Source organism: Rhinoraja longicauda, chromosome 18 (assembly GCF_053455715.1).
Source record: "Rhinoraja longicauda isolate Sanriku21f chromosome 18, sRhiLon1.1, whole genome shotgun sequence".
NCBI classification, from domain to species: Eukaryota; Metazoa; Chordata; class Chondrichthyes; order Rajiformes; family Arhynchobatidae; genus Rhinoraja; species Rhinoraja longicauda.
Genome location: NC_135970.1, coordinates 13,360,794 through 13,387,655, shown reverse-complemented (window position 1 = coordinate 13,387,655; position 26,862 = coordinate 13,360,794). Strand labels below are relative to the sequence as shown.

General features: G+C 46.3%; 1 protein-coding gene across 1 annotated transcript in view; it reads left to right on the top strand.

The window, feature by feature from the left end:
* The window catches only part of kcnq1.1 (potassium voltage-gated channel, KQT-like subfamily, member 1.1), a 702,428-nt gene that overhangs the window by 463,262 nt on the left and 212,304 nt on the right, over positions 1-26,862 (top strand). Inside the window, exon 15 of the mRNA XM_078414755.1 lies at positions 1,773-1,834. Coding sequence (XP_078270881.1) covers positions 1,773-1,834 — 62 coding nt within the window. The remainder of the gene's footprint in view (positions 1-1,772; positions 1,835-26,862) is intronic.

Here is a 26,862-nt window from a genome sequence, read left to right as displayed (position 1 = left end):
AAGTGGAAGGTGGTGAATGGGGGATACTGTTGAAATCAGCTTTAGATTGGAGAGAGGAGGAGCGCCAGTAGTCCTGATCTTGTGCAAGTGAACCATGTATGTGTAGTTTGGTTTAAAGATACAACATGTAAACAGACCCTTCAGCCCACGGAATCCATGCTGTCCATCGATCACCCATTCACACCAAGTTCTATGTTATCTCATTTTATCATTCTAAAAGCAATTTACAGAGGCCAATTAACGAACAAATCTGCACGTCTTCAGGATGTGGAAGGAAACCAACGCACCCAGAATAAACCCACGCATTCACAGTGAGAATGTGTGAAGTCCACACAGACAGGCCCCGAGGTCAGGATTGAACCTGGGCCTCTGGCACTGAGACAGCAGCTGTGCCAGCGGTGCTGCTGTATGTGGGCACCAGAAGAGGATATGGATAGGCTCGTTCTGCAATGCCCCATAATGGAACAGGCTGTCTTAATACTTTAGACATTTTTGGACTATAGATAAAGGCAGGGAAACAGGCTCTTCAGCCTACCGAGTCTGAGCAACCAGCCATTCCCGTACACTTGCACGACACAATAGGGACAAGTTACAATTTACAGAAGCCAATTAACCTACAAACCTGCACATCTGGAGTGTGGGAGGAAATTGGGCCACCTGGAGAAGACCCAGGTGGTCACAGGGAGAACGTACAAACTCCCTACAGACAGCACCCATTGTCAGGACTGAACCCAGGTCTCTGGCGCTGTAAGGCAGCAACTCTACCGCTGTGCCACTCTGCCGCCCTGTCACTGGTCATTATCCACGTGGATAAGGCATCAATGGGCGTCCAGCACCTGTGGATCCAAATCTCTGCCAGAAATCAATGATTTCAGCGGCAAAGGAAGACGGATGAGAGGAAAATGGCATGAAAATGCAGGATTGCGATTTGGGTCTGAACCCAATCCAGAATGAATGAGGAAGAAATTTTTAAGTGAGGTAAGTTGGCAATGTAAAGCCTGTCTAATTTATTTGCAGTTTTATGCATAGTACATAGTACATAGTACATTTCCAACACAATCCAGCACTTATTGGCACTAAACTGTCAAGTCTCATTCAGAGAGGCCGCAAGGAGAGCAGCTTGGAAATATTCCACAAAAGCAATTGGCAGTAGGCATTCTGAGGTTGCAGAAGCATAGAGGAAACTTCACTTTGCATCAAGTATCATGCTCCACTTGACCTTTCAGTCTTTGTGTTGACATCAGGGAAAATCCAGCATTCTGCAGCACTCCTGCCTTTCCCCATTAAATGATGCGGAGAAAATCCTTCCCTCTCAAAACCAAACTCTAGCCAAGTCACTGAAGTATGTTTTTACACCTTGTGTTGCAGGTAATTGAACATTATTTATCATTGAATTGACCTGGCACAATGAAAGTCAGAATTAATTCACCTCTCGTGGTGAGAAGTAGTTTTACATCTTTACCTGGAAAGTTTCATTTACTGTGGTTAAACATGCAGGCCGGTTGTAAAGTAAAGTCTTAAGGCTTGACAGCCCAATCCAGCCTGAAAACTAATCTAGTTTACAGCAGGGACACTTTGTGAGAAGACAGAATTTCAAAATGTGAATTTGAGACTTTAACGAGATTTGCAGTTTCAGAGATTTCTGATGCAATTTATTCTTATCAGTTGTAAAAATATTTATCCAAACGTATTGCTATCACTTTTCTGTGAAATCATTTAAAATACCCAGGAGCAAGTCATGATTTTGTTCTTCTACTCATTGTATGTTTCAGAAAAGAGCCAGGATAGAGGGAAGAACACAATCGGAGCTAGACTTAACAGGGTAGAAGAGAAGGTAAGACGGCTTTACAATGAACACTTCACAAGGTGGTAAATACAAATTCAGCAAACTGAGTTCCCACATATCCTACTAAAATATCGACACTGACCAGCATTTGCCATGTTGAAGGGCCTTCGCTCTTTTGATGGAATCGATGAGCACACACCAATCATTTTGCTTCCTGTACAGAGTTCAGTTATGACAGTGGGCAACTTGAGTCCAGTTCTTCTCCAGAGTTTCTCGTCACCACCATGTGCTGTGTTGAAGACGGTGGCAGAGGCAATGTGAAGGAGGGAGAGGGGATGAAGAAAATCACTTGTTGCTCCTTTGCCCTCCCTGGTGGTCAGGTGAGGGAAGTGCAAATGGTGTCCAGGTGTGCGGTCATCTCACTCTCATCCATGGCTGTTTGCATCACCTGCAGAAGGAATTAGATTTTCCAAGTCTGATGACAAGATCAATGACCAAGTCAATGGATAGTTTTAAGGTGGAGATTGACATATTCTTGATTCGTAAGTGTGTCAGGGGTTGTGGGGAGAAGGCAGGAGAATGGGCGTGAGAGGGAACAATAGATCTGGCATCATTGAAACTTCAAACACAATAAGCAATTTAATAGGCAAGTCCTTGATGACGTTTCTGCCCGCAGGGATCAGTGGACATAAAATCACGGGCAATGTCTAGTCTATTATGTCAAATCACGCATTGTATCTAGTCCAGCCAAGGCAGTGACATCCAAGCCAAGGCAGTGGCCCTCCTGCCCAGGCAAAGAAAGAATGGTGACTGCAGTGAGATACTAATGTGGAGCCTGACTTTGTGCATCCATAATCTTAGTTTCAGCTCACAGTTCAAGGAGACTGCTTTGCCATCTTGTGAAACTCCAGCAAGATAACTGAATTGTAATCGATGCAGAGTATTAGTAATTCAGTGCAGACCTTTGAGCATGCACTCAAGGCTTTCATTTCTTTCTTAATGCAAGAAATAAAAATGCATTTGTATGTTGTGTCAGTTATGTTTGCGATGATAAACCTCGTCTGTGTTGTGAGCAACCACTGTCTTATCATATCATATCATATCATATCATATCATATCATATCATATCATGTCATATATATACAGCCGGAAACAGGCCTTTTCGGCCCACCAAGTCCGTGCCGCCCAGCGATCCCCGTACACTAACACTATCCTACACCCACTAGGGACAATTTTTTTACATTTACCCAGCCAATTAACCTACATACCTGTACGTCTTTGGAGTGTGGGAGGAAACCGAAGATCTCGGAGAAAACCCACGCAGGTCACGGGGAGAACGTACAAACTCCTTACAGTGCAGCACCCGTAGTCAGGATCGAACCTGAGTCTCCGGCGCTGCATTCGCTGTAAAGCAGCAACTCTACCGCTGCGCTACCATGCCTTATTAGGTCTTATTATCATGGACTTGGCATTCTGCGTTCAGAGAAATCTCAGTTCAATAGCGAAAATAAATCAGTATTGCTTTTCTCAGAATGCCGACACTTTGTGGTCCCAGCCTTGTTCATTGGTACATTTCAAATTAAGTGGTAATCCCCAACCACCCCGTCTCTTTTCTCATCAAATGAGTCATTCATGATGAAGCTGTGGTTTCTCATGTCACTTCTGGGAGAACAGTGCTGCATTTCAGATGGATGGTACAGAGGGAGAAGAAGGGAGCTTGTCCATTGAACCTGGATTGTCACACAGTGATGGTGCAAGGTGAGAAAGTAGAGCGGCTTCCAACCTGACCTGGAGGCCGAGAAGCACACGGTAGCACTGGGTTGAATGCCACCCCCCCCCCCCCCCCCCCCATCACCAAACATTGATTAATCATCTCCATTGATTAATGTGTAGGAAGGAAATGCAGATACTGGTTTACACCAAAGGTGGACACAAAATGCTGGAGTAACTCAGCAGAACAGGCAGCATCTCTGGAGCAAAGGAATGGGTGACGTTTCGGGTCGAGACCCTTCTTCACACTGAACATCTCCCATTCCTTCTCACCAGAGATGCTGCCCGTCCCACTGAGTTACTCCAGCATTTTGTGTCTCATCTCCATTAATTAACGTATGGTGTTGGGATTGGATGGAAACTGACACAAACCTTATCAGTCTCCCAACAAGGTTAACATTTTTGACAGGGCATCCAACTACGTTTGCATACAGTGCACGATAAAGTACAGATGCACAGAGACCATCTTGCTTTGTACGATGCAAGATGGTTTTACAAAAACACAAGGAATGGACCCTTCATCCTCCCGAATGTCTTTGAGCACTTTGAGGATGTGCACCTGTGAGCATGTCGTCAGCATGCATCAGTTTAATGTGCTCCCTCAAGAAAATGACCATGCACACCTCCATGTAGCTCGGACAGATGAGACATGGACGCTGCAGCACAGAGGTTGCCCTTTGGTCCACCGTGCCTCATCGTCCCACTCCTCTGCACTTTCCCCTTTGTCTTTTCAGGTATTTGTTTTGCTTTCAGAAAAGACTATGGGGAAAGAGCATTGGAGTGGGAAAGTGGAGCGGTTAACAGTGTGGGTGAAATGTGGAAAGAGTGTATAATGGAGAAGGGCGGAGGAAATGAAAAAAGATAGCAAGGGGCTGAGATGGTGAAAGATACAGTAGAGATGTGAGAGGGAGTGGGGAGCGAGGATAGACGCAAAATGCTGGAGTAACTCAGCGGGGCAGGCAGCATCTCTGGAGAGAAGGAATGGGTGGCGTTTCGGGTCGAGACCCTTATGTATTAGGAGTTTGCGAGTGGGTGACAGTGCTGGCATTGAAAGAGTGAGAGATGGCGAGGAAGATGTGGCACGAGGGAAACAGAGTGACTCGAGTCAGTGAGGGAATGGGATGGAGAATCAGTCACAATTTGCTCCGCTATTCCCCTTTGGAGAAGGGGAATTTGCAATTCAGCCAGTCCCGTCCATAATTCACAAAGGTGTTGCACAATAAAGAGGTTCCCCTTTGGCTCCCCTTTGCCAATTGTATTAAAAATGAAAAATGGAAATCAAGTTGCCACTACTCTCCTCAACCCTCCCTCCCCCACTCTGCTAAAGACCACGGGGGAAGTACGTAATGGGGAAAGTCCCAACACAGATCGCAGGCTGCAGAGTGCAGAGCAGACTTGTAAAGTAGACGGTGCTGAGGGGACCCAGTTCTGTGAAACTCTACTTGGAATTAATGGAATCGGAAAATTCTAAATAATTGTTAAATAAATATTTCTAGGAAGCAGCTTATATATGTTGAGGTTTGTAAACCATGTGGTGGTATTTTGTTACTGCAGCAGATCTGTAGAAAACATATTACTTGATACGTGTAGGTCTCTTGACATTGCAGAAGTCGACAGATATAGCTCATGCCCTCTGTTATCGCACCACTTTGCTTAAAAGCATCGTTATCAAATCTCCATGCTGTCATAGTTGGAATGCAAGAGGTTAACAGACGACTTTCTGCCCACAAACTCCTTCCCGTGCCCTCCCTGGCCCCAGTCACTGTGTTCCCCTCCTGCCACATCGTCCACGCCTTCTCTCATGCCAGCTCCATCACCCACCCACTCACTCTCTCCTAATACGTATGCTTTTTCCCTACTCCTTTCCCTCTTGCATTCCCTCCGTATCTTTCTCCATCTCAGCCCTTCACTATTTTGTCTCCTTATTTTCTCTTTCCATCTCTACCTCTCATGACACTTATCGCCCTATTCCTTCACCACTTCTTAACTTCTTTTATGTGCCATCCTTCTTCCTTGTTGGCTCCCTTTCCTTAATTCACTCCTTTATTACACTTCTCCGTCTCCATTGGGGTGGTACGATGGCGCAGCGGTAGAGTTGCCGCCTTACAGCGCCAGAGACCCGGGTTCGATCCCGACCTCGGGTACTATCTGTACAGAGTTTGTACGTTCTCCACGTGACTGTGTGGGTTTTCCCCAGGTGCTCTGGCTTCCTCTCGCACTCCAAAGACATACAGGTTCGTAGGTTAGTTGTTTTTGTTAAAGATTGTTAATTGCCCCTGGTGTGTAGGATAGTGCTCGTGTATTGGGATCGTTGGTTAGCACGGACTCGGCGGGCCGAAGGGCCTGTTTCCACGCTGTGTCTCTCAGCTAAACAAAACTAAATTTAAAATCTTTTGCACTTTCCCACACAGTTCAGTTGCCTTTCTCTTGCACTCCGTGAGTCTGGCATTAATGATCTGAGGAACGGACTCGTGACATGGTGTAACAATCACCTTTACATTGGCAAACACTTGGCGCTTTCTAATTATGAATTATTGTCAACCAAAATCCTCTCGTAGCTGCGTTCTGAGTTTTTTTCCCCCTAAATTTACATGAAGTTTTAAGAATCAAAACATGCATGGATTCAGGATTCAGGATATCTTTATTTGTCATCCAAAAAACTGTGCGTCACACTGTGAGATTAGATTAGATTAGTTTGATTTAGATGCTGAAACTTTCTTATAAACCTTCTGGGTTACCTGGTTAAGATTTTGCAAGGAAACCAAAAATTCTTGTTATGTTTTCAACAATAAAAGCTCCTATTTCCTTGTCCAGGGGAAGGATCAAATTATTTTTTTCACTATTTCCTCCTATTTTTTTTTTTTGCTTGAGTAAACTATTCGCAGGCTCGGGTTATTAAAGATCATTTGTCTGGAGAATTTCCATTTCCACTTGAAAGTCTCCCCCTCCAGTTAATACGGTTACTACCAGTCCTTTTTTAGTTTAGTTTAGTTTAGAGCTAGAGCACAGAAACAGGCCTTTTGGCCCACTGATTCTGTGCCGACCAGCGATCCTCTACGCACTAAGGACAATTTACCATTTTTACCAAAGCCAATTAACCTATCAACTTGTACATCTTTTGAGTGTGGGAGGAAACCGGAGCACCCGAGGAAAACACACGTGGTCCCGGGCAGGACATACAAACTCTGTGCAGACTGCACCCACAGTTGAGTATAGGAGCAAAGAGGTCCTTCTGCAGTTGTACAGGGCCCTAGTGAGACCGCACCTGGAGTACGGTGTGCAATTTTGGTCTCCAAATTTGAGGAAGGATATTCTTGTTATTGAGGGCGTGCAGCGTAGGTTTACTAGGTTAATTCCCGGAATGGCGGGACTGTCATATGTTGAAAGACTGGAGCGACTAGGCTTGTATACACTAGAATTTAGAAGGATGAGAGGGGATCTTATCGAAACGTATAAGATTATTAAGGGGTTGGACACATTAGAGGCAGGAAACATGTTCCCAATGTTGGGGGAGTCCAGAACCAGGGGCCACAGTTTAAGAATAAGGGGTAGGCCATTTAGAACAGAGATGAGGAAAAACTTTTTCAGTCAGAGAGTTGTGAATCTGTGGAATTCTCTGCCTCAGAGGGCAGTGGAGGCCAATTCTCTGAATACATTCAAGAGATAGCTAGATAGAGCTCTTAAGGATAGCGGAGTCAGGGGGTATGGGGAGAAAGCAGGAACGGGGTACTGATTGAGAATGATCAGCCATGATCACATTGAATGGCGGTGCTGGCTCGAAGGGCCGAATGGCCTACTCCTGCACCTATTGTCTATTGTCTATAGGATCGAACCAGGGTCTCTGGCGCTGTGAAGAAGCAGTATGCTGCTATCCTCTGGGAATGTCATTTTCAAAGCCTTAATATGCCTTTTATCCCAGGGTGGAAACCCACGCGATCACAGGGAGAATGTACAAACTCCGCACAGACAGCACCCAAATTAATCCGGGGTCGCTGGTGCAGTGAGGCAGCAACTCTACCGCTGCGCCACTGTGTCGCCCGTACCGTACAAAAGAGAAACCCTGGCAAAGGGCAGAATGGTGGTGATTTTGCGGAGCACTTATGTTCAGTTTGCAGGAGAGACCCTGAGCATCCTGTTGCCTGCCTCTTCACTATTCCACATCGCTCCCACTCTGCCTGTGGCCTCCTGCACTGTCACAACCAAGCCCAGCACACGATGAACGACAACTCCTCATCTTCCATCTGGGCACACTGCCGCCTTCCTGACTCAACACTGAATTCACCAATTTACATAATACCCAGCTTACAAACACGTGACGTATGTACAGCCCATACATTTGAACGGGCATTAGGGAGACTAGCAGGATGGATTTGCAGGTACTATCTACGTTTAAGAAACATTTGGGCAGGTGCATGGATCGGGGAGGATTAGAGGGATACAGGCCAAAGGTAGGCAGGTGGTATTAGTGTAAATGGGGCATGATAGTAGGCATGGCCAAGTTGGGTCGAAGGGCCTGTTTCCATGCTGTGTGACTCAGTGACTCTATTTGTTGGCTGCTGTGTGAGGCAGTAGTCATCTTCTGCCCAATGGGAACTTGGTTCCGAGTTAAACAGAGTTACGAACCGTTCGTATGAACCTATGGGTGATCTATAATTAACTATTTTTGTCAGTCTGTATTAGAACAAGCTGTTTCAGCCTATCATCATTTTGGCTTACTGGTATCGTCTGACTTGTTGGGCATGTCCATCAGCCTCATTATCACAACACATCACATGTACAATGAAGCATTCTTCCAACTGCTACTCTGATCACTATACAGTTTGTAACCATGTGGTGACAGCCTAGGCACGGTGGCGCAGCAGTAGAGTTGCAGTGCCAGAAGACCCAGGCTCAATCATGACTGCGGGCGCTGTCTGTGTGGAGTTTGTACGTTCTCCCTGTGAGCCTGTGTGTTTTCTCCCAGTGCCCCGGTTTCCTCCCACACTCCAAAGACATTAGGATTTGTAGGTTAATTGGCCTCGGTAAATTGTAAATCGTCCCTAGCGTGTAAGATAGTACTAGTACACACTGGTTGGTGCAAAGGGCCTGTTTCCAAGCTGTATCTCTAACGTCTATTCGAGACATTGCCTTTATTCTACACATTCCTCCACACCTTCTTTGCTCTGAAAACTAACTTGCTTTCTCTCTTTCGCACTTCTGACAAAGTTTTTGCGGATCTGAAATTCTGAAACTGAAATTTCTCCTTCCACAGCTGCTGGCCGGTTTGCTGAGTATTTCCGGCATTTTCCGTTTTTTTTCATTGTTGTTATTCTGTTATCTTCACCTTGCACTACATTCAGCAATGTTTGCTTGGTGATTGTGAGCCATGAATGAATGAGTAGGCAGTTGGGGAGAGAAAGAAGTAGTTGTAAGTGATGGGCACTGTTCACCGATTGTGAAATCTGCCCCTAAACAGCAAGAGATGTGCATATGGATTGTATCTGGCTGCACTAAACTGGCAGTTATGATACTTTTTGCTAACTTTAGCATCAAACGTTGAGAAATGCTGAACTAAGTGAGCCAATATTACCACATTCTTGGTTTTCCAGATCTTTTTTTCCCAAAAAATAAACTCTATTCAGAATAAAAAGTATATACAATGCAAGAACTGTGAAAAAAAACCTCTTCCGACGTTCTCAGTGGCTATATATACGTTCATTACTGTTGTATTTGGAAGTGTTCACAAAACCTTTATTGCTCTAGGCACCCTTGTCATTCATTTGGCCCTCTGGGGTGATATCCCTTTCCTTGTTTGAAGGGTGTCTCCACCACACCCTGCCCCCCAATGTCCAGCAGAGGAAGGACCCTAGACTGTGGTCCTCCCCCACAGAGCCTTGGCGTTAGCTGCACCAAGCTTAGTTTAGATTTAGTTTAGAGATACAGCACGGAAACAGGCCCTTTCGGCCCACCGGGTCCGCGCCGCCCAGCGATCCCCGCACATTAACACTATCCTACACCCACTAGGCACAATTTTTACATTTACCCAGCCAATTAACCTACATACCTGTACGTCTTTGGAGTGTGGGAGGAAACCGAAGATCTCGGAGAAAACCCACGCAGGTCACGGGGAGAACGTACAAACCCCGTACAGACGGCGCCCGTAGTCGGGATCGAACCCGGGTCTCCAGCGCTGCATTCGCTGTAAGGCAGCAACTCTACCGCTGCGCCACCGTACCGCCCCAGTGCGTCCCTCAGCACGTACTCCTGCTGTCTGGAGTGGTGGACATCTCGCTCTGCTGGGAGGTCAACTTGTTTCGGGCAGACCAAAGAGCGTCTCTCACTGAGTTGTTGACCTTTCAGCAGCACTCGATGTCTGACTTTGAATGTGTGTCTGGGAGCAGTCCGCACATCAGAGAATCCTCTGTCGCAGAGCTGTTCGGGATAAACAGGGACCCTTGCATCATTCTCCAAAGTCTCTTTGCAAATCCACACTCTGCAAAGAGGTGGGTAGCCATCTCCTCTCCGTACCAGCCGTCCAGGTGCTTAGATTTTCTAGATCCTGGCTGTTAACTAAAACAAGTGAGGATTTCCTCTGTAAACTAACTGGCGTCCATTATTATTCTGAATGAAACTCTGTGTTGTGTCCATTGCCTCTGCACCTGCCGTCTCCTCCACATCCTGTTTCTCGAAGAAACAAACAAATAGTGGAAGTTGAAATACTCCATGGAATTGGTACGTTGAATAGTTTACTGACAGGGGGTGGGGGAGAAGATGAAAACAAATGCAATGCGTCCAGCAGCAGGTTTGGCCACTGAATTACACCTACAGCACAGTTAAAAATAGACCACACATTCATTTAGTTGCTCGCATGAGGGAGTTCCAGCAAAATGTGTAGGAAGGAACTGCAGAAGCTGGTTTATTAAGAAGAAAGACACAAAATGTTGGAGTATCTTTGCAGGTCAGGCAGCATCTCTGGAGAAAAAGGATGGGTGACGTTTTGGGTCGGGACCCTTCCTCAGACTGAAAGTAGAGGGGAGGGACCCAGAGGTAGAAACAGACCGGAAACAAAGCAGGACCGGCAACAGATGACCAACAGGTGGCACCCATAATGGCCCATTGTTGGCTGGGAAGAGGAGATAACAAAGAGATACAAGCAGTGGGACTAGTAGGATGACTAGGGTAAGGTAGGGGGGTGGGGAGTGAGGGAATGCAGGGGTTACTTGAAATTAGAGATATCAACGTTCAAATCACTGGGTATTGAACATGGAGTCCCAGCAAATATTGGTACCCTCTCCTAACCACTGCATGAAATGTTGTGAATATACAATATACATAATCATGAGTCATAGAGTTGTAGAGTCTTGCAGCGTGGAAACAGGTCCTTGGGGGCATTGAAGATGAACTAGCTGACTTTCACAGCCACTGACTTCCCTCATCACCTCCCACTGTGGTCATGTGTTTCTATCCGCAGTTTAGTTTAGTTTAGATTAAAACTAGAAAGACTAAACTAAAGATTTTAACACATTAATGTCCTAGCAGTAATGGTAACGCTTTCTGCCCTGAATTAAACAATAACTCGAGATTGATTTTACTAATCAGTTTGTTATCATTCAAGGGCTGCACTTTGGGTCAGATGGTCTCTGTATTATAGATGGACACAAAATGCTGGAGTATCTCAGCAGGACAGGCATATTCTGGATAGAACGAATGGGGACTTTTCGAGTCAAGACCCTTCTTGAGCTCGTGTAGGAAAATAACTGCAGATGCTGGTTCAAATTGAAGGTGGACACAAAATGCTGGAGTAACTCAGCGGGTCAGGCAGCATCTCGGGAGAGAAGAAATGGGTGACGTTTCGGGTCCAGACCCTTCGTCAGACTGATGTCAGGGGAGGGGGCAGGACAAAGATAGGATGTAGTAGGAGACAGGAAGACAGTGGGAGAACTGGGAAGGGGAGGGGAAAGAGAGGGACAGAGGAACTATCTGAAGTTGGAGAAGTAAGCCTGTGTTATGTTACCTCTGAGCGGTGTGAGGTTTTTCCATTGTATTTGGTCAGACTACAGATGGCTATGATGGATGTCTAGACTCCATTCAAGTTTAAGATTTGTTGCCTGGAAGCCCCCTGGCCAAAGAAGTTGCAGTCTCAGTTGATTGGCTATGTGGCACCACTTTCTGCAGCCTCTTGTGTTCCTGTGCATTGGAATTGCTGCACCAGGCCATAATGCAAACAGTCAGGCATTCTCTGCAGTGCAGGTGTACATTATAGTATTTAGTAACTCGGCGGGTCAGGTAGCATCTCTGGTAAAAGGAAATAGGTGATGTTTCGGGTCAAGACTGAAGTCTGAAAAGGGTCTTGATGCGAAACGTCACCTAATCCCCAGAGATGCTGCCTGACCCGCTGAGTTACTCCAGCATTTTGTGTCTATCTTCAGTATAAATCAGCATCAGCGGTTCTTTTCCTACACATAGTAATTAGTGATTTGCAAAATATCCTTAAACCTCTAATAAAGTAGAGGTGCCTCTAATAAAGTAGATTGCATCCATGTGCTGGACTCAAGACAGGTCATCCGAGATGTTAATGCCCAGGAATTTGAGGCTGCTATTCTCTCCACCGCCTGCCCACCGCCTGCCCACCGCCTGTCCACCGCCTGCCCACCGCCTGCCCACCGCCTGCCCACCGCCTGCCCACCGCCTGTCCACCGCCTGCCCACTGCCTGTCCCGCTGAGTTACTCCAGTTTTTTGAGTCTATCTTTGGCATGTGATCTCCAGACTTTCCCTTTCTGAAGGCCTGGAGCGATTAGCTCCTTGGTCTTGTTGACGATTACCCAGTCCAACTTCAGTGCTGCATGACATCAATTATTCAGGTTTTTTTATTGGATTGTAGACAGATTAAAAGTGAGGATTGAGAGCTTGATAAAATTCATAGTTACCTGCTGCATGAAAGCGTTGTAAAATTGCTTGAAAGAGTTGCATGGTGTAAATGCCGACTGCTGAGTTTGATCAAGTGAGCCACAACTAGCCAGCAACGTGCGAGAGCTGTAAAATTTCCACTGTTCGGTTTGAGACCCTGTGGTTACCAGAGATAAAGTGCTCTGATAAACACCCTTCGAGAGAACAGAATGAAAAATGTGTCAGGGCTTTGCAATATTCTGTGTCAACTACTTGGCGATATCTGTCATGCAGATGTATATAGTTTGTACAATGCACAAATACATTTGTGATATAGACATATATCGGCATTGAAGAAGGGTCTCGACCCGAAACGCCGCCCATTCCTCCTTTCCAGAGATGCTGCCTGTCCCGCGGCAAGAAAAAAATGACCAGTCTAGGCACAAAGAGAAGGAACGAGCGAGCAAAATGTGGAGTACACAAAATGCTGGAGCAACTCAACGGGGCAGGCAGCATCTCTGGAGAGAAGGAATGGGTGATGTTTCGGGTTGAGACCCTTCTTCAGACTTCACTTCAGACTTCAGGGGTCTGAAGAAGGGTCTAGACCTGAAACGTCACACATTCCTTCTCTCCAGAGATGCTGTCTGTCCCGCTGAGTTACCCCAGCATTTTGCGTCTATCTTCAGAAAGAAAACCTGGGTTATCTAGAGTTGGTGAATTCAACCCTGAGTCCAAAAGGCAGCAACATGCCCTGAGAGAAGGTGAGGTATTGTTCCCTGAGTTTATATTGTAACTTGTCACTTACATTGTCATTGCCACAGAAGGCTGTGGAGACCAAGTTAATGGATACCTTGAGGGCAGAGATCAATAGGTTCTTGATTAGTATGGCTGTTAGGGGTTATTGGGAGAAGGCAGGAGAATGGGGTTGAGAGGAAAAGGTAGATCAGCCATGATTGAATGGTAGAGTAGACTTGATGGGCTGAATGGCCTAATTCTGCTTCGAAAACTTATGAACATGAATTTAGTTGGATTAAGCTAAGGATCCCATAGACCAACACTGTTGGACCAGTCATTTGTGTGTGCTTGCCAGACAGTCATCTCTCCAAACAAGCCCCCTACTTTGGTTCAATCAGCGTTGGAGAGCCCAAGGTGATCATTGTAGACAAATGTTGGAAAGACACTGCAAGAAAATGCAACTGCAAGCTGGGTGGAAGAACTATCCATCAGCCTCAGTGGTGCCACATTTTCCTTCAGGCAGTGACTATCTCTGAGGATAAACACTCTGCAATTAGAGATGCAAAGAGAGTGAAGAGGAATGAAAGGGAAATATTCCACTGCCATTACGCAGTTGACTAGCGTGGAAACAGATGGTGATGATGTCAGGGGTTATGTGGACAAGGCAGGAGAATGGGGTTAGGAGGGAGAGATAGATCAACCATCAATGAATTTATTCACAAAATGCTGGAGTAACTCAGCAGGTCAGGCAGCATCTCAGGAGAGAAGGAATGGGTGACGTTTCGGGTTGAGACCCTTCTTCAGACCCGAAACGTCACCCATTCCTTCTCTCCTGAGATGCTGCCTGACCTGCTGAGGTACTCCAGCATTTTGTGAATAAATACCTTCGATTTGTACCGGCATCTACAGTTATTTTCTTATACAACCAATGAATGAATGGTGGAAAAGACCTGATGGGCCAAAGGGCCCAATTCTGCTCCTATTACTTATGACCTGATGAAACACCTGTGTCTTCTGTGCGTCCATCATGGTTACTGACCTCCCCACCATTGAAGTGCTTCCTCGGGAAAGTTGCTAATATCATTAAAGACCCGTACCACGGTGGTCAAGCTCTCATCTCGCCAGTACCACAAGGAAGATTGTACAAGAGCCTGAGAACCGTAATCTCCAGCTTCAAGAACCGTTACTTCACTTTATCAGATAAATTCCCTTTGTTCCACCCATCGCCCTTGTCTACCTTCTTTGCTGCCTTGAATAACTTATTTCTCTCTTACTTCTGAAGAGTCTCAGATCTGAATCATGTGATGGTGCTAAACTGAGGCTTTGTCCCACTCCTCCATCTCACCATGTTGTAGTGGCTACCTTCCTTCTACTCTCTCAGCCCCAATGCAGAGTATCACCCCTAGAAAATCAACCAAACCTTTTCCTCCACAGATGCTACTGACCTACTGAGTTCCTCCAGCAGCTTGGTTTTATTTTTTGCCAAAAGATTAACTATTATTTCTCCTTCCACAAATGCTGCCTGACATCCTTGAGGTTTTGAAGCATTTTATGTTTTTATTTCAAATTTCCAGTAACCAGTTTGTTTTTTTTCACATTGAATTTGGTAATTGGCTAGATGGGTGGGAATGAGGTTCCAATCTAAATGTGAGTGTTCCAAGCCCCTTACTAAACTCCTTATACAGGTCCACCATCAAGCTAGAGTGCGGTCCTGACCTCCCATCCACCTCATTGGATTCCTTTGAACTATCTTTAATCGGACTTTATCTTGCACTAAATGTTGTACCCTTTATCCTTTACCTGTGCACTGTGGACAGCTTGATCGTATTCATGCAGAGTCTTTGCGTTTACTGGATAGCATGCAAACCTCAGTACACGTGACAATAATAAACTAAAGTAAACTAAACTAATTCCACAGAGGTTGAATCTGCGCACTGAACTTTGGATTCATAGAAATGTTCCATGAAACTTGATTGCTGACCGTGTCAGTAGCCTCTGCAACACTGATAAACCACAGTCGACCATGAAACATGAGATCTGTGCTTCGTGGTATGGAAAATGTCGAATGAAGTGATGAAGAGGAAAGGCCGATGTGTGGAAGGTGTGGGCGAAGCGAAGCAACAAATGGTCACACCCCTGCTATCTAAAGCTTGTAACAGAACCTGCACAACCAGTCCAGTGATGGCTGTATCTCGCAAGTATCTGAGCAATCCCGATCATAGATCGAGGAACCGCAGATACCGGTTTACACCAAAGAAAGACACGAAATGCTGGAGTAACTCAGCGGGTCAGGCAGCATCTCTCGAGGAAAGGAACATGTGACGTTTTGGGTCGAGACCCTTCTTCACACTGAGAGTCAGGGGAGAGTGAAACAGAGGCATTATAAGGATGGTTTACACAAAAGGACACAAAGTGCTGGATTAACAGAGGTGGTGTGATGTTGCAACGGTAGAGCTGCTGTACTTACAGTGCCAGGGACCTGAGTTCAATCCTGGCAACGGCTGCTGTCAGTACGGAGTATGTACGTTCTCCCTGTGACTCTGGGTTTACTCCGGGTGCTCCAGTTTCCTCCAAAGACTTATTTCAATGTTTGGTAGGTTCATTGGCTTCAGTAAAATTATAAATTGTCCCTAGTGTGTATGGATGATGCTGGTGTACAAGGTGATTGCTGGTTGGCAAGGACTAGGTGGGCCAAAGGGCCTGTTTCCCTGCTGTATCTCTAAAGTCTAATGCAATAGGTCAGGCAGCATATTTGGAGAACATGGATAGGTGACGTTTCATTTTGGTTCGGGACCCTCGAGTCTGAAGAAGTTTCCCGAACTGAAACGTCACCTATCCATGTACTCCAGGTATGCCTCTGACCCCTTGAGTTACTCCAGCACTTTGTGTCCAGAGCATAAATCTCCAAGGTTCCATCTCCAGCCTGCTCCAAATGAGCTGGTCTTAGCTGGGATGGATGCAGGGAAGTTGTAGTTACTTCCAGTGACCACGGATTGTGGAGAGGACTATGGAGCATTTAAAAACCTTGCTGGCACTACACATCAAAATCATGAGAGGAATAGATTGGGTAAATACACAGATTCTTTTGCCCAGAGTAGGGGAATGGAGAAGCAGAGGAGATAGGTTTAAGGTGAGAGGGGAAAGATTTAATGGGATCCTGAGGGGTAACTTTTTTACACAAAGAATGGCGGGTGAATGGAACAAGCTGCTGGAGGAGGTAGTTGAGGCAGGTACTATCACAACGTTTAAGAAACATTGAGAAAGGTACATGGATAGGACAGGTTTAGAGGGATATGGGTCAAACCTGTAAGCAGCTGGGACTGGTGTAGATGAGGCATGCTGGTCAGCATGGGCAAGTAGGGCTGAAGGGCCATGCTGTACGACTCTACAATTGCACTTTGAATTACTCCTCGTCTGAGTTATATGATGTATGAAGGAGGTGGTGGTTTGAAAATTAGTGAGGAACATAACTTTAAATAAAATACTTGTATCGGTAGTGTGTGCATGTAATGTGCTAATTTGGATTGATTTTTCTTGAACGGCAAAAGCTGAGGTCTGATAGACGTATATATAAAATGATGTGGATATATTTAAGGCAGAGATAGATAGCTTCCTCATTAGTGCGGGTGTCAGAGGTTATGGGGAGAAGGCAGGAGAATGGGATTAGGAGGGAGAGATAGATCAGACATGATTGAATGGCGGAGTAGACTTGATGGGCCGAATGGCCTAATTCTACTCCTGTCACTTATGATCTTACGAGAGGCACAGATAGGATAGACAGTCAGAACCTTTTTCCCAGGTGGAAATGTCAAAGACCAGAGAGCATAACTTTAGGAGAGAGGGGTAAAGTTTCAGGGAGATGGCGGAGTGCCGGGATGTGCTGTCATGGGTGGTGGTGAAGGCAATTGTGATAGTGTTTTTTAAGCGGCTTTTAGAGAGATACATGGATGTGCAGAAAATGGCGGGATGTGGATAATGTGCAGGCAGATGAGGTTAATTTACTTTGCTTATGTGTAGGAAGGAACTGCAGGTGCTGGTTTAAACCGAATGTAGGTACAAAACGCTGGAGTAACTCAGCGGGCCAGGCAGCATCACTGAAGAAAAGGAATGGGTTCCGTTCTGGGTTGAAACACTTCTTCAGACTGAGAGTCAGGGGAAAGGGAAACGAGAGATATAGATGGTGATGCATAGAGAGATATAGAACAAATGAATGCTTTCAGGTTCGTTACGGACATTGTGGGCTGAAGGACCTTTTCCTGTGCTGTATTTTTCTATGTTCTATGTTCTAATTATAGTCTGTGCTGTTGTCTTACAGTATTTAGCATTAAATCAGGGTGACAATGGTAGAGAGTAATGAGAAGTACAAAGACCTTTTTTTTGAAATGATATAAATGATTGTTCTTTCCAGACTTGTAAGGGTTAATATTTCTGGAGCAGTTCTTCAATGAACTACTGCATTGTTAAATAATTAATTGGTCGTGTTGCTGTGTAACATCTGTGCTTAATGGTCTCTCGGTGCAGTTAACACATTAGACCCAGTCCACAAGCACAATTTAATCACTCAACTAGTAATTTAAGAAAAACACTTAAAACAAAAACATGTGTAAAAATGCCTGCTCATCTTCCAACAAAAGCACCCATTTCACACGCTGTATCAAGCAGTTGGCAACATACATGATCTGAAAGAGTCAGCACAATTTAAACACCCCTCACTAAAGGCCTCACTACCTTCAGTTTTCCTCCCGCCACTCTCCCTTCTCTGAAACGGGCTGATTTGTGATGGGCTTCAGTTGCTTGGATGCTGATTGTCCTCCAGGGTAGGTGCATTGCAGTGCAACATTGGGGAGTATCGGGTGACAGTTTGGACATGGGAGTGCATGAGGGAAGGGTTTTGGCACAAAGCCCAGTGTATTTCCCTCAAGTGGCCACTGTGTTATTGAGCAGAAACTTTCCTTCCCAAATCTAAAGGCACTCAGGCAATTGTAACACTCAGATCGACGGCTAAGATCTGTGATCGTATGGTTCTGCTTTGCGCAGGTCTAGAAATTCTCTCTGCATCTGAACAAACAGATTCAAAGCACCCCCTGAGCTTCACTTAGTTTAGTTTAGTTTAGTTTAGAGATACAGCGCAGATACAGGCCTTTCAGCCCACCGAATCTGCACCCACCAGCAGTCACTTTGTCCACTAGCACTACCCTACACACTAGGAACAATTTACAATCTTTACCAAAGCCAATTAGCCTACAAACCTGTACGTCTTTGGAGTGTGGGAGGAAAACCGGCGCACCCGGAGAAATCCCACACGGGCACAGGGAGAATATACAAACTCCGTACAGACAGCACCCATGGTCCGGATCAAACCCGGGTCTCTGGCGCTGTAAGGCAGCAACTCTACCGCTGCACCACTGTGCCGCCCTATGGATTGTCTGAAAAACTCATAGCTGCATTTTCCCACTGCCATGCTGATTTAATGTTAAACACTGAGAGCAGCACAAAACAGAATCACCACACTTCGCTGCGGTGACTGGTGTGGACTCTGCCACTTTGAGTGCTCTTTTAAAGGTTACTTTTCCCACCCACTACATAACCTCCTCCTCCATATTTCACAATTGATGAGTGAAATTTAATCTTCAAAACTCAAGGCACCGCTGTTCAGAGCTGCCAGTGGAGACGTCATTGATAGTTGGCGCAAAATAAAAAAAATCAAAGTGCTGAAAACACTCGGCAGATCAGCGTTACAAGTCGAGGGAAGGGGAGGCACAAAGTGCTGGAGTAACTCAGCGGGTCAGGCTGCATCCCTGGAGAAAATGGATTGGTGATATTCTGGGTTGGAACCCTTTTTCAGACTGAAAGTAGGGAAGTAGGGGTGGAGAGGGGGGGGGGAGGGGGATTAGCGTAGGAAAAGGCCAGAACAAAACAGGGCTGGCAACAGATGACCAAGGAATGGTGAAGCCCATAGAAGCCCATTGTTGGCCGGGGAAGAGGTAATAACGAAGGAATTCAGGGATGCAAACAGTCGAACCAGTAGATGACTAGGGAGGGGGAGGGGGCCGGGGGGGGGGAGTGGGGGAATGCAGGGGCTACTTGAAATTAGAAAGATCAGGGTTCAAGGGAAAGAAAGGAGTAGGAAAGAAAGAAAACAAGTTGGAGGAAGGCATTTGATAGAGTTCCGCATGGTAGGCTGCTCTGGAAGGTCAGAACGCATGGGATCTAGGAGAGAACATTTGTTTCATGGAAGGAAGCAGAGGGTGATGGTGGAAGGTTGTCCTTTGGAGGCCTGCGACTAGTGGAAATGGGAGGAAACTGAAGCACCTGGAGGAAACCCACGTGGTGAAAGGGGAAAAGTGCAAACTCCACATCGACAGCACCCAAGGTGAGGATCGAACCTGGGTCTCTGACGCTGTGAGGTAGCAGCTCTTACCAGCTGCACCACTGTGCCGCCCCTGGGGACAGAGGGGTTAAGACAGAAGGTTGAGATTGATGCCTTTAGGAAGGAATAAGTATTCGTGTTATTGTTTGGGGGTGGCGGGTGGAAGAAGAAGGGAAGGATTCCTTTAATCCAGGGTGGTTAAGAACATCTACTCTCCTCCATAAATCTCATTCAAATACAAATGGGGTTCTGTCTGTAAGTAAGGGTTACATAAGTGATAGGCAGAGCTTTGCAGCAGTGAGAAATCAACCAACTAGGCACTCCGAACCGACAAAACAAATATCAATGATTCAATGTGTAGGGAAAAAACTGCAGATGCTGGTTTAAATCGAAGGTTGACACAAGATGCTGGAGTAACTCAGCGGGTCAGGCAGCATCTCAGGAGAGAAGGAATGGGTGACGTTTTGGGTCAAGACCCTTCTTCAGACTGAACAAGGGTCAATGATTCAATGATACTTTATTGTCACATGTACCTAGGTACAGTGAAATTCTTTGTTTTGCATACAACCCGGTAAAACCAAACAGCTCACCTCACCTCGGCAGTACACAAGAGTCGCCACGTTTCTGGCAACAATAAACTTACACGAAGTTCATCAAATGGCTTTATCTTCTGCTTGCAGCTGCGAGCAAGGCCTGCCGTCGCATGTGGCCACAGCACAGGCCATCACACAAACCATCCTCCATTCTATTGTCTCCATTTCCACCTCACGCTGCCTCTGCAGGGCCAGCAGCATAATCAAAGATGAGTCGCTCCCTGACCATTCAGGCAAAAGGTATAGAAGTGTGAAAACACACACTCCAGATTCAGGGACAGTTTCTTCCCAGCTGTTATCAGGCAACTGAATCATCCTACCACAACCCAGAGAGCAGTGCTGAACTACTATCTACCTCTTTAGTGACCCTCGGAGTATCCTTGATCGGACTTTGCTGGCTTTACGTTGCACTAAACGTTAATTCCTTATCACCCATCTATGCACTGCCAGAGCCAGCAACATTATGGGGGACCCCTACCACCCCAGCAACGGACTGTTCCAGCTGCTACGGTCAGGCAAACGCCTCCGCTGTTACGCTGTGAAAACAGAGAGGATGAGACGGAGTTTCTTCCCACAGGCCATCAGGACTGTTAACTCTTATATCACCAGGGACTAATTTACTGTATTAATTTATTTTTTGTGTTGTGTCTTTAAAAAAAAATAATTTCTATTCAGTTTGTAGTTTTAGCACAATCCGCAGGCATTGCCACTTTCATTTCACTGCACATCTTGTATGTGTATGTGACAAATAAAGTAGCCTTGACTTGACTTGACTGTAAATGGCTCGATTGTCATCGTGTATTGTCCTTATGCTGACTGAATAGCATGGCACAAACATATTTTCACTGTACCTTGGTACAGGTGACAATAAACTAAACTGTGCAGGTAGTCCCCACCAGAACCCCCTGTCGTTCTCGGCAGGCCCTACGCCAACATAAGTTTCAATAAATGATTCTGGTCTGTGACTGCACACCTACCCTACCCAATACGACGGGCTGTACAGTTACAGGGTATCTGCAAGTCCTTCTCACTTGCCAAATTGGGAGCTTAGTAGCCAGCTTGCACCAGAAAGAGAAGCACTGAGTAGCCAACTTTCCCGGGAACAGTCTTTGTGGTCAGGCATCAGTGCAGCCTCCCTATTTTTTTGACAACTTCAGCGCACTAATAATGTTAATGAAACCAATGTGTGTGCAATTTCATTGGCTGAATTTTACAAGCACCACAAATAATACAGATTAAAACAACATGTTGAACTGTTAGTTCTCTTCTCCCCCTCCCCCCCAGCCTAGTGTGATGCAAATTTGTGCTTATTTTAAACAAATGTGTCCAAGTCGAGAAAAGCAGCTGCTGTGAGCATACATCGCAGTACATACACACACACACACACACTCAATGCCAACAGGCCAAGTGCTTTGTCATGTCTGTGCTTTCACTGCTCCTGCAGACTGACCAATTCATTGTGTCAGAGTCGTATATGCACCAGTCCGAGACAGGACATTTCATTGTAATGGCTTAGGACTGGCACAGACTCGAGACAGGGCAATTCATTACCTTGGAATTTAGCAGGGACTGGTTCTAGGCGGAGAGTTTCATTTTACTGGCATAGAGTTGGCACTAGCTTTAACCTTCACATGTCACTCCACAGGATTAGTACTGATACTGGTATTAACTCTAGTCCCAGCATTTCATTGTGCACGTCTGGTACGAGTATTGGCATTGGCTCCAGGCTTGGCACTTTGTTGTATGAGACTACTGCTGCTGACAGAAATGGCACTAATTCAATACTAGCCTTTGGACTCCAGAGATACAGTGTGGATGCAGGCCCTTCAGCCCATACAAAGATCACCCCGTATACTAGCACTATCCTACACGCCAGGGACAATATACAATTTACAGAAGCCAATTAACCTACGAACCTGCACATCTTTGGAGTGTGGGAGGAAACCGGAGCACCCGGAGGAAACCCACGTGGTCACAGGAGGAATGTACAAACTCTGTACAGACACCACCTGCAGTCAGGTACAAACCTGTGTCTCTGGTGCTGTGAGGCAGCAGTTCTACCACTGCACCACTGAGCCTGCACGGCTATTAAACAGCATGGCAATGATTCCCTCTCCGTCTCTCTTTTTCCCTCTCCCCTGACTCTCAGTCTGAGGAAGGATCGCGACCCAAAACGTCACCTATTCCTTTTCTTCAGAGATGCTGCCTGACCCTCCTAACCTGAGGAAAGACGTTCTTGCCTTAGAGGGAGTACAGAGAAGGTTCACCAGATTGATCCCTGGGATGGCGGGACTTTCATATGAGGAAAGACTGGATAGACTGGGCTTGTACTCGCTGGAATTTAGAAGACTGAGGGGGGATCTTATAGAAACATATAAAATTCTTAAGGGGTTGGAGAGGCTAGATGCGGGAAGATTGTTCCCGATGTTGGGGGAGTCCAGAACCAGGGGTCACAGCTTAAGGATAAGGGGCAAGTCTTTTAGGACCGAGATGAGAAAACATTTCTTCACACAGAGAGTGGTGAGTCTGTGGAATTCTCTGCCACAGAAGGTAGTTGAGGCCAGTTCATTGGCTATATTTAAGAGGGAGTTAGATGTGGCCCTTTTTGCTAAAGGGATCAGGGGGTATGGAGAGAAGGCAGGTACAGGCTACTGAGCTGGATGATCAGCCATGATCATATTGAATGGCGGTGCAGGCTCGAAGGGCCGAATGGCCTACTCCTGCACCTATTTTCTATGTTTCTATGTTTCTATGACCCGCTGAGTTACTCCAGAATTTTGTGTCTATCTTCGATGGAAATGATATCCCCCCTGCCCAACCCTAAAACTCAGCTCCGTGAACCAACCCTCAGCAGTGCTCCGAATGAGATTGTAATACCTGAGGGACCGGAGGTTGAAGGTTTGAAGACAAGTGTGAGGTGTGGCACTTTGGGAGGCCTTGCTCCTCACGACTGCCGTTACCGAAACAATCAAGAGGCATAGTTCAAATCGCGCCATGTTCATAAAAAAACAAACACTCTCATAATAACAATAACTACAACTCCGCTGGATAGTTGTTAAACCCATCCGGTTCAACCTAACAGGCGAGGAGATCTGCAATCCTGGCCCATCTATGACTCCACACCTACCAACATGGTTGATCTTTAAACACCCTCTGAAATGGCCCAGCTCAGCTCAATGTGTCTCTCATTTGCCTCTCCCATTTGCTTGTGTTTGGCCCATACCCCCATTCACGACATGGTCAATACATGCTCGAGTCAAGAGAGTTGTATCGTCATATGTCCTGAAACGGAACAATGACATTTCCTACTTGCAGCAGCACCACAGATATGTAGAGGTAGTGCTCTGTAAACACCATAAAAATGGCCAACAAAAACCTTCATTGTATAAAAAACCCAAACAATAACAGTGCAAAGACAAGAACAATGCTCCTAAGTCTATGTACTGGAGTTTGGAACTTAGTTAGAGGTTGCGGTCGATGCCCTTGCTAGTTACACCCAGATCCTGCAAAAATGAAATGATATAAAAAAAACACAAAAGCATGGATGGGATGGAGAAGAATGATGATAGAAGATTGTTAAGGTCGATTATCATTTGTCGTGACCACTAACTTGAGATGTTAGCCTTCTCTCTCTCCAGACACACTACACAATCTGTTTCAATGATACTTTATTGTCACATGTACCTAGCTAGATACAGTGAAAATGCTTTGTTTTTGCGTACAATACACAAAGTACACACAAATAGTCGACATGTTTCTGGCACCGACAAAGTTTACAAAAGTACTCATTAGAGCCAAAGATAGACACAAATAGCTGGAGTAACTCAGCGGGACAGGCAGCATCTCTGGAGAGAAAGAATGGGTGACGTTTCGGGTCAAGACCCTTCTACCGACTGAGTCTCCAAATAACCCTTGCATTCCCTCTTTCTCCGCCCCTCCCCCACCCTATTCCTCTTTGTCAGCGCCACCGTTTGCATCCTTATATCCCTTCGTTATCACCTCTTCCACAGCCAACAATGGACCATTGTGGGCTCCACCTTTCCTTGGTCATCGGTGCCTCTGATTTGTTCTGAACCCCTTCATACCTCTAGTTTCCCTCTCCCCTGACTCTTAGTCTGAAGAAGTCTCGACCCAAATCGTCACCTATTCCTGTTGCCTGACCCGCTGAGTTACTCCAGCATTTTGAATCTATCTTCGGTTTAAACCAGCATCAGCAGTTCCTTCCTGCATTACTCACTACAGTCACGTTGGCCCCTCTTTGTACTTGCCGCCAACATCCCCGCCAGGCCCCTCTTGGTGCGTGGGCCGACCGCCTCTCCATGGCCCATCCTTAGACCGACGCTTGGACTTCTTGCCCAACCGCCTGGACTCTGCGGCCCCACCACCTCTCTGTGGCTCATCCTCGGCCCCACCACCACCTCTCTGTGGCTCATCCTCGGCCCCACCACCACCTCTCTGTGGCTCATCCTCGGCCCCACCACCACCTCTCTGTGGATCATCCTCAGCCTGACCATCACCTCAGCCCCACCACCACCTCTCTGTGGCTCATCCTCGGCCTGACCACCGCTCTGTAGATCATCCTAGGCCCCACCACCTCTCTGTGGATCATCCTAGGCCCCACCGCCACCTCTCTGTGGATCATCTGCGGCCCCACCATCACATCTCTGTGGATCATCCTAGGCCCCACCATCACCTCTCTGTGGCTCATCCACAGCCCCACCACCTCTCTGTGGATCATCCTAGGCCCCACCATCACCTCTCTGTGGCTCATCCTCGGCCTGACCACCACCTCTCTGTGGCTCATCCTAGGCCCCTCATCCTCGGCCCCACCAACTCTCTGTGGCTCATCCTAGGCCCCACCTTCACATCTCTGTGGATCATCCTAGGCCCCACCACCTCTCCTCAGCCGGATGCCGAGACTCTACAGCCTGTCCTTGGCCTGTCCGTCCGTGCGGCCCCGTGTCCGTCGCAGCCAGGTGGCCCCTCTGGTCTTCGGGTACGAGCAGGGCCGAGTTTGGCACCTCTCCCATCGACAGGTCGCTGGTCGTAGGGCATCTGGCCGTGGGGCCCGCCGGTCCCAGCATGTTCCCAGCGAATCCCATTCTCGATTCCAAATTTCACAGAATTTTTGCTTTATACGTGATAACATGATTTAACGTATTATGAAAAATCGTTTTGAGGACTTCTCCCCCTTTGGAAAATGACTGCCTCTTACATTCTGCCTGAGCAAGAGAAAAATATATTTTGCTGAATGATTTTTTTCCCCCTCACAAAGGAGTGCCCCTTTAATCACGGAACACAGACTTTTTAAGTAAGGTCAGAGCTGCCAGCTGCAGCTCGAACAAAACTCAATCGGCAATGTAATCCAGCCAGCACCATACTCTGAGTGCCATAATAAGGTACAATTGTCATAATTACTTAAAGAGACAGGACAATCCATCACTGGCCCAGTCACTGATTGCAGTCTGCACCTGAGAGAGAAAGAAAGCAGAGTTTAGTTTTAGTTTTGTGGATACAGTATAGAAACATAGAAAATAGGTGCAGGAGAAGGCCATTCAGACCTTCGGGCCAGCACCGCCATTCAATATGATCATGGCTGATCGTCCAAAATCAGTACCCCGATCCTGCTTTCTCCACATACATATCCCTTGATTCCGTTAGCCCTAAAAGCTATATCTGACTCTCTCTTGAAAACATCCAGTGAATTGGCCTCCACTGCCTTCTGTGGCAGATAAATTCCACAGATTCACAACTCTCTTGGTGAAAAGGTTTTTCCTCATCTCAGTCTTTGGGCTCAGTATGGAAACAGGACCTTTGTCCCAGCGTGTCCGTGCCGACCAGCGATTACCCCGTACACCAGTTCTGTCTTACTCTCTGGGGGCAATTTACAGAAGCCAATTAACCTACAAACCCGTACATCTTTGGGATGTGGGAGGAAACCGGAGCTGTCGGAGAAAACCCACGTGGTCACAGGGAGAACGTGCAAACTCTCTATAGACAGCACCCGAGGTCAGGATCGGACCTGGTTCTCTGGCACAGTAAGGCATCAGCACTGCCACCCTGTCACTGTGCCCCAGTGAAAAAAAAAAGCAGAGGGTGATAAAAACTAAACGTTTTACTTTTGCAAAAAATCTATCAGGGACATTTATTCTTCAGAAGTGTCGTGAACCTCAAAGTTTCTCTACCTCCAAGGATTGTTAAAGCTACATCACTGGTGGTAATTAAAGAGGGGGTAACTAGATCAGGGAATTTTGAAAGATCGGGGAATTCAGGGCTGTTGGGAACAGGTGCAGAACAAGAGTTAAAAGCAAGCTGCTACAGGAACTCAGCAGGTCAGGCAGCATCTGTGGAAGGAAATGGACAGTCACCTTCAGAGGGATCTCTATAGGAGGCGCTACCTCGAAAAGGCAATCAGCATCATTAAGGATCATCATCAGCCTCCCATTTCACTCCTGCCAGTGGGAAGAAGGTATAAGAGTCTGAAAACTGTGACCTCCTGGTTCAGGAGTAGCTTCTTCCCAACAACCATCAGGTTCTTGAACATTACAAACACCAAACTAAACTCTGAACTACAAGGGACTTTGGGCTTTTGTTATGCATTAATATTGGGTTTTTTTTAATTTATTGAACTTTCTTTTGTTTATTTTATGTATGTGTGTTTGAAGATGTGCCCAAAAAGGTTGATAAGGGCAAAGCTGTAGAGATATATATATATATATATGGATTTCAGCAAGGCATTCAA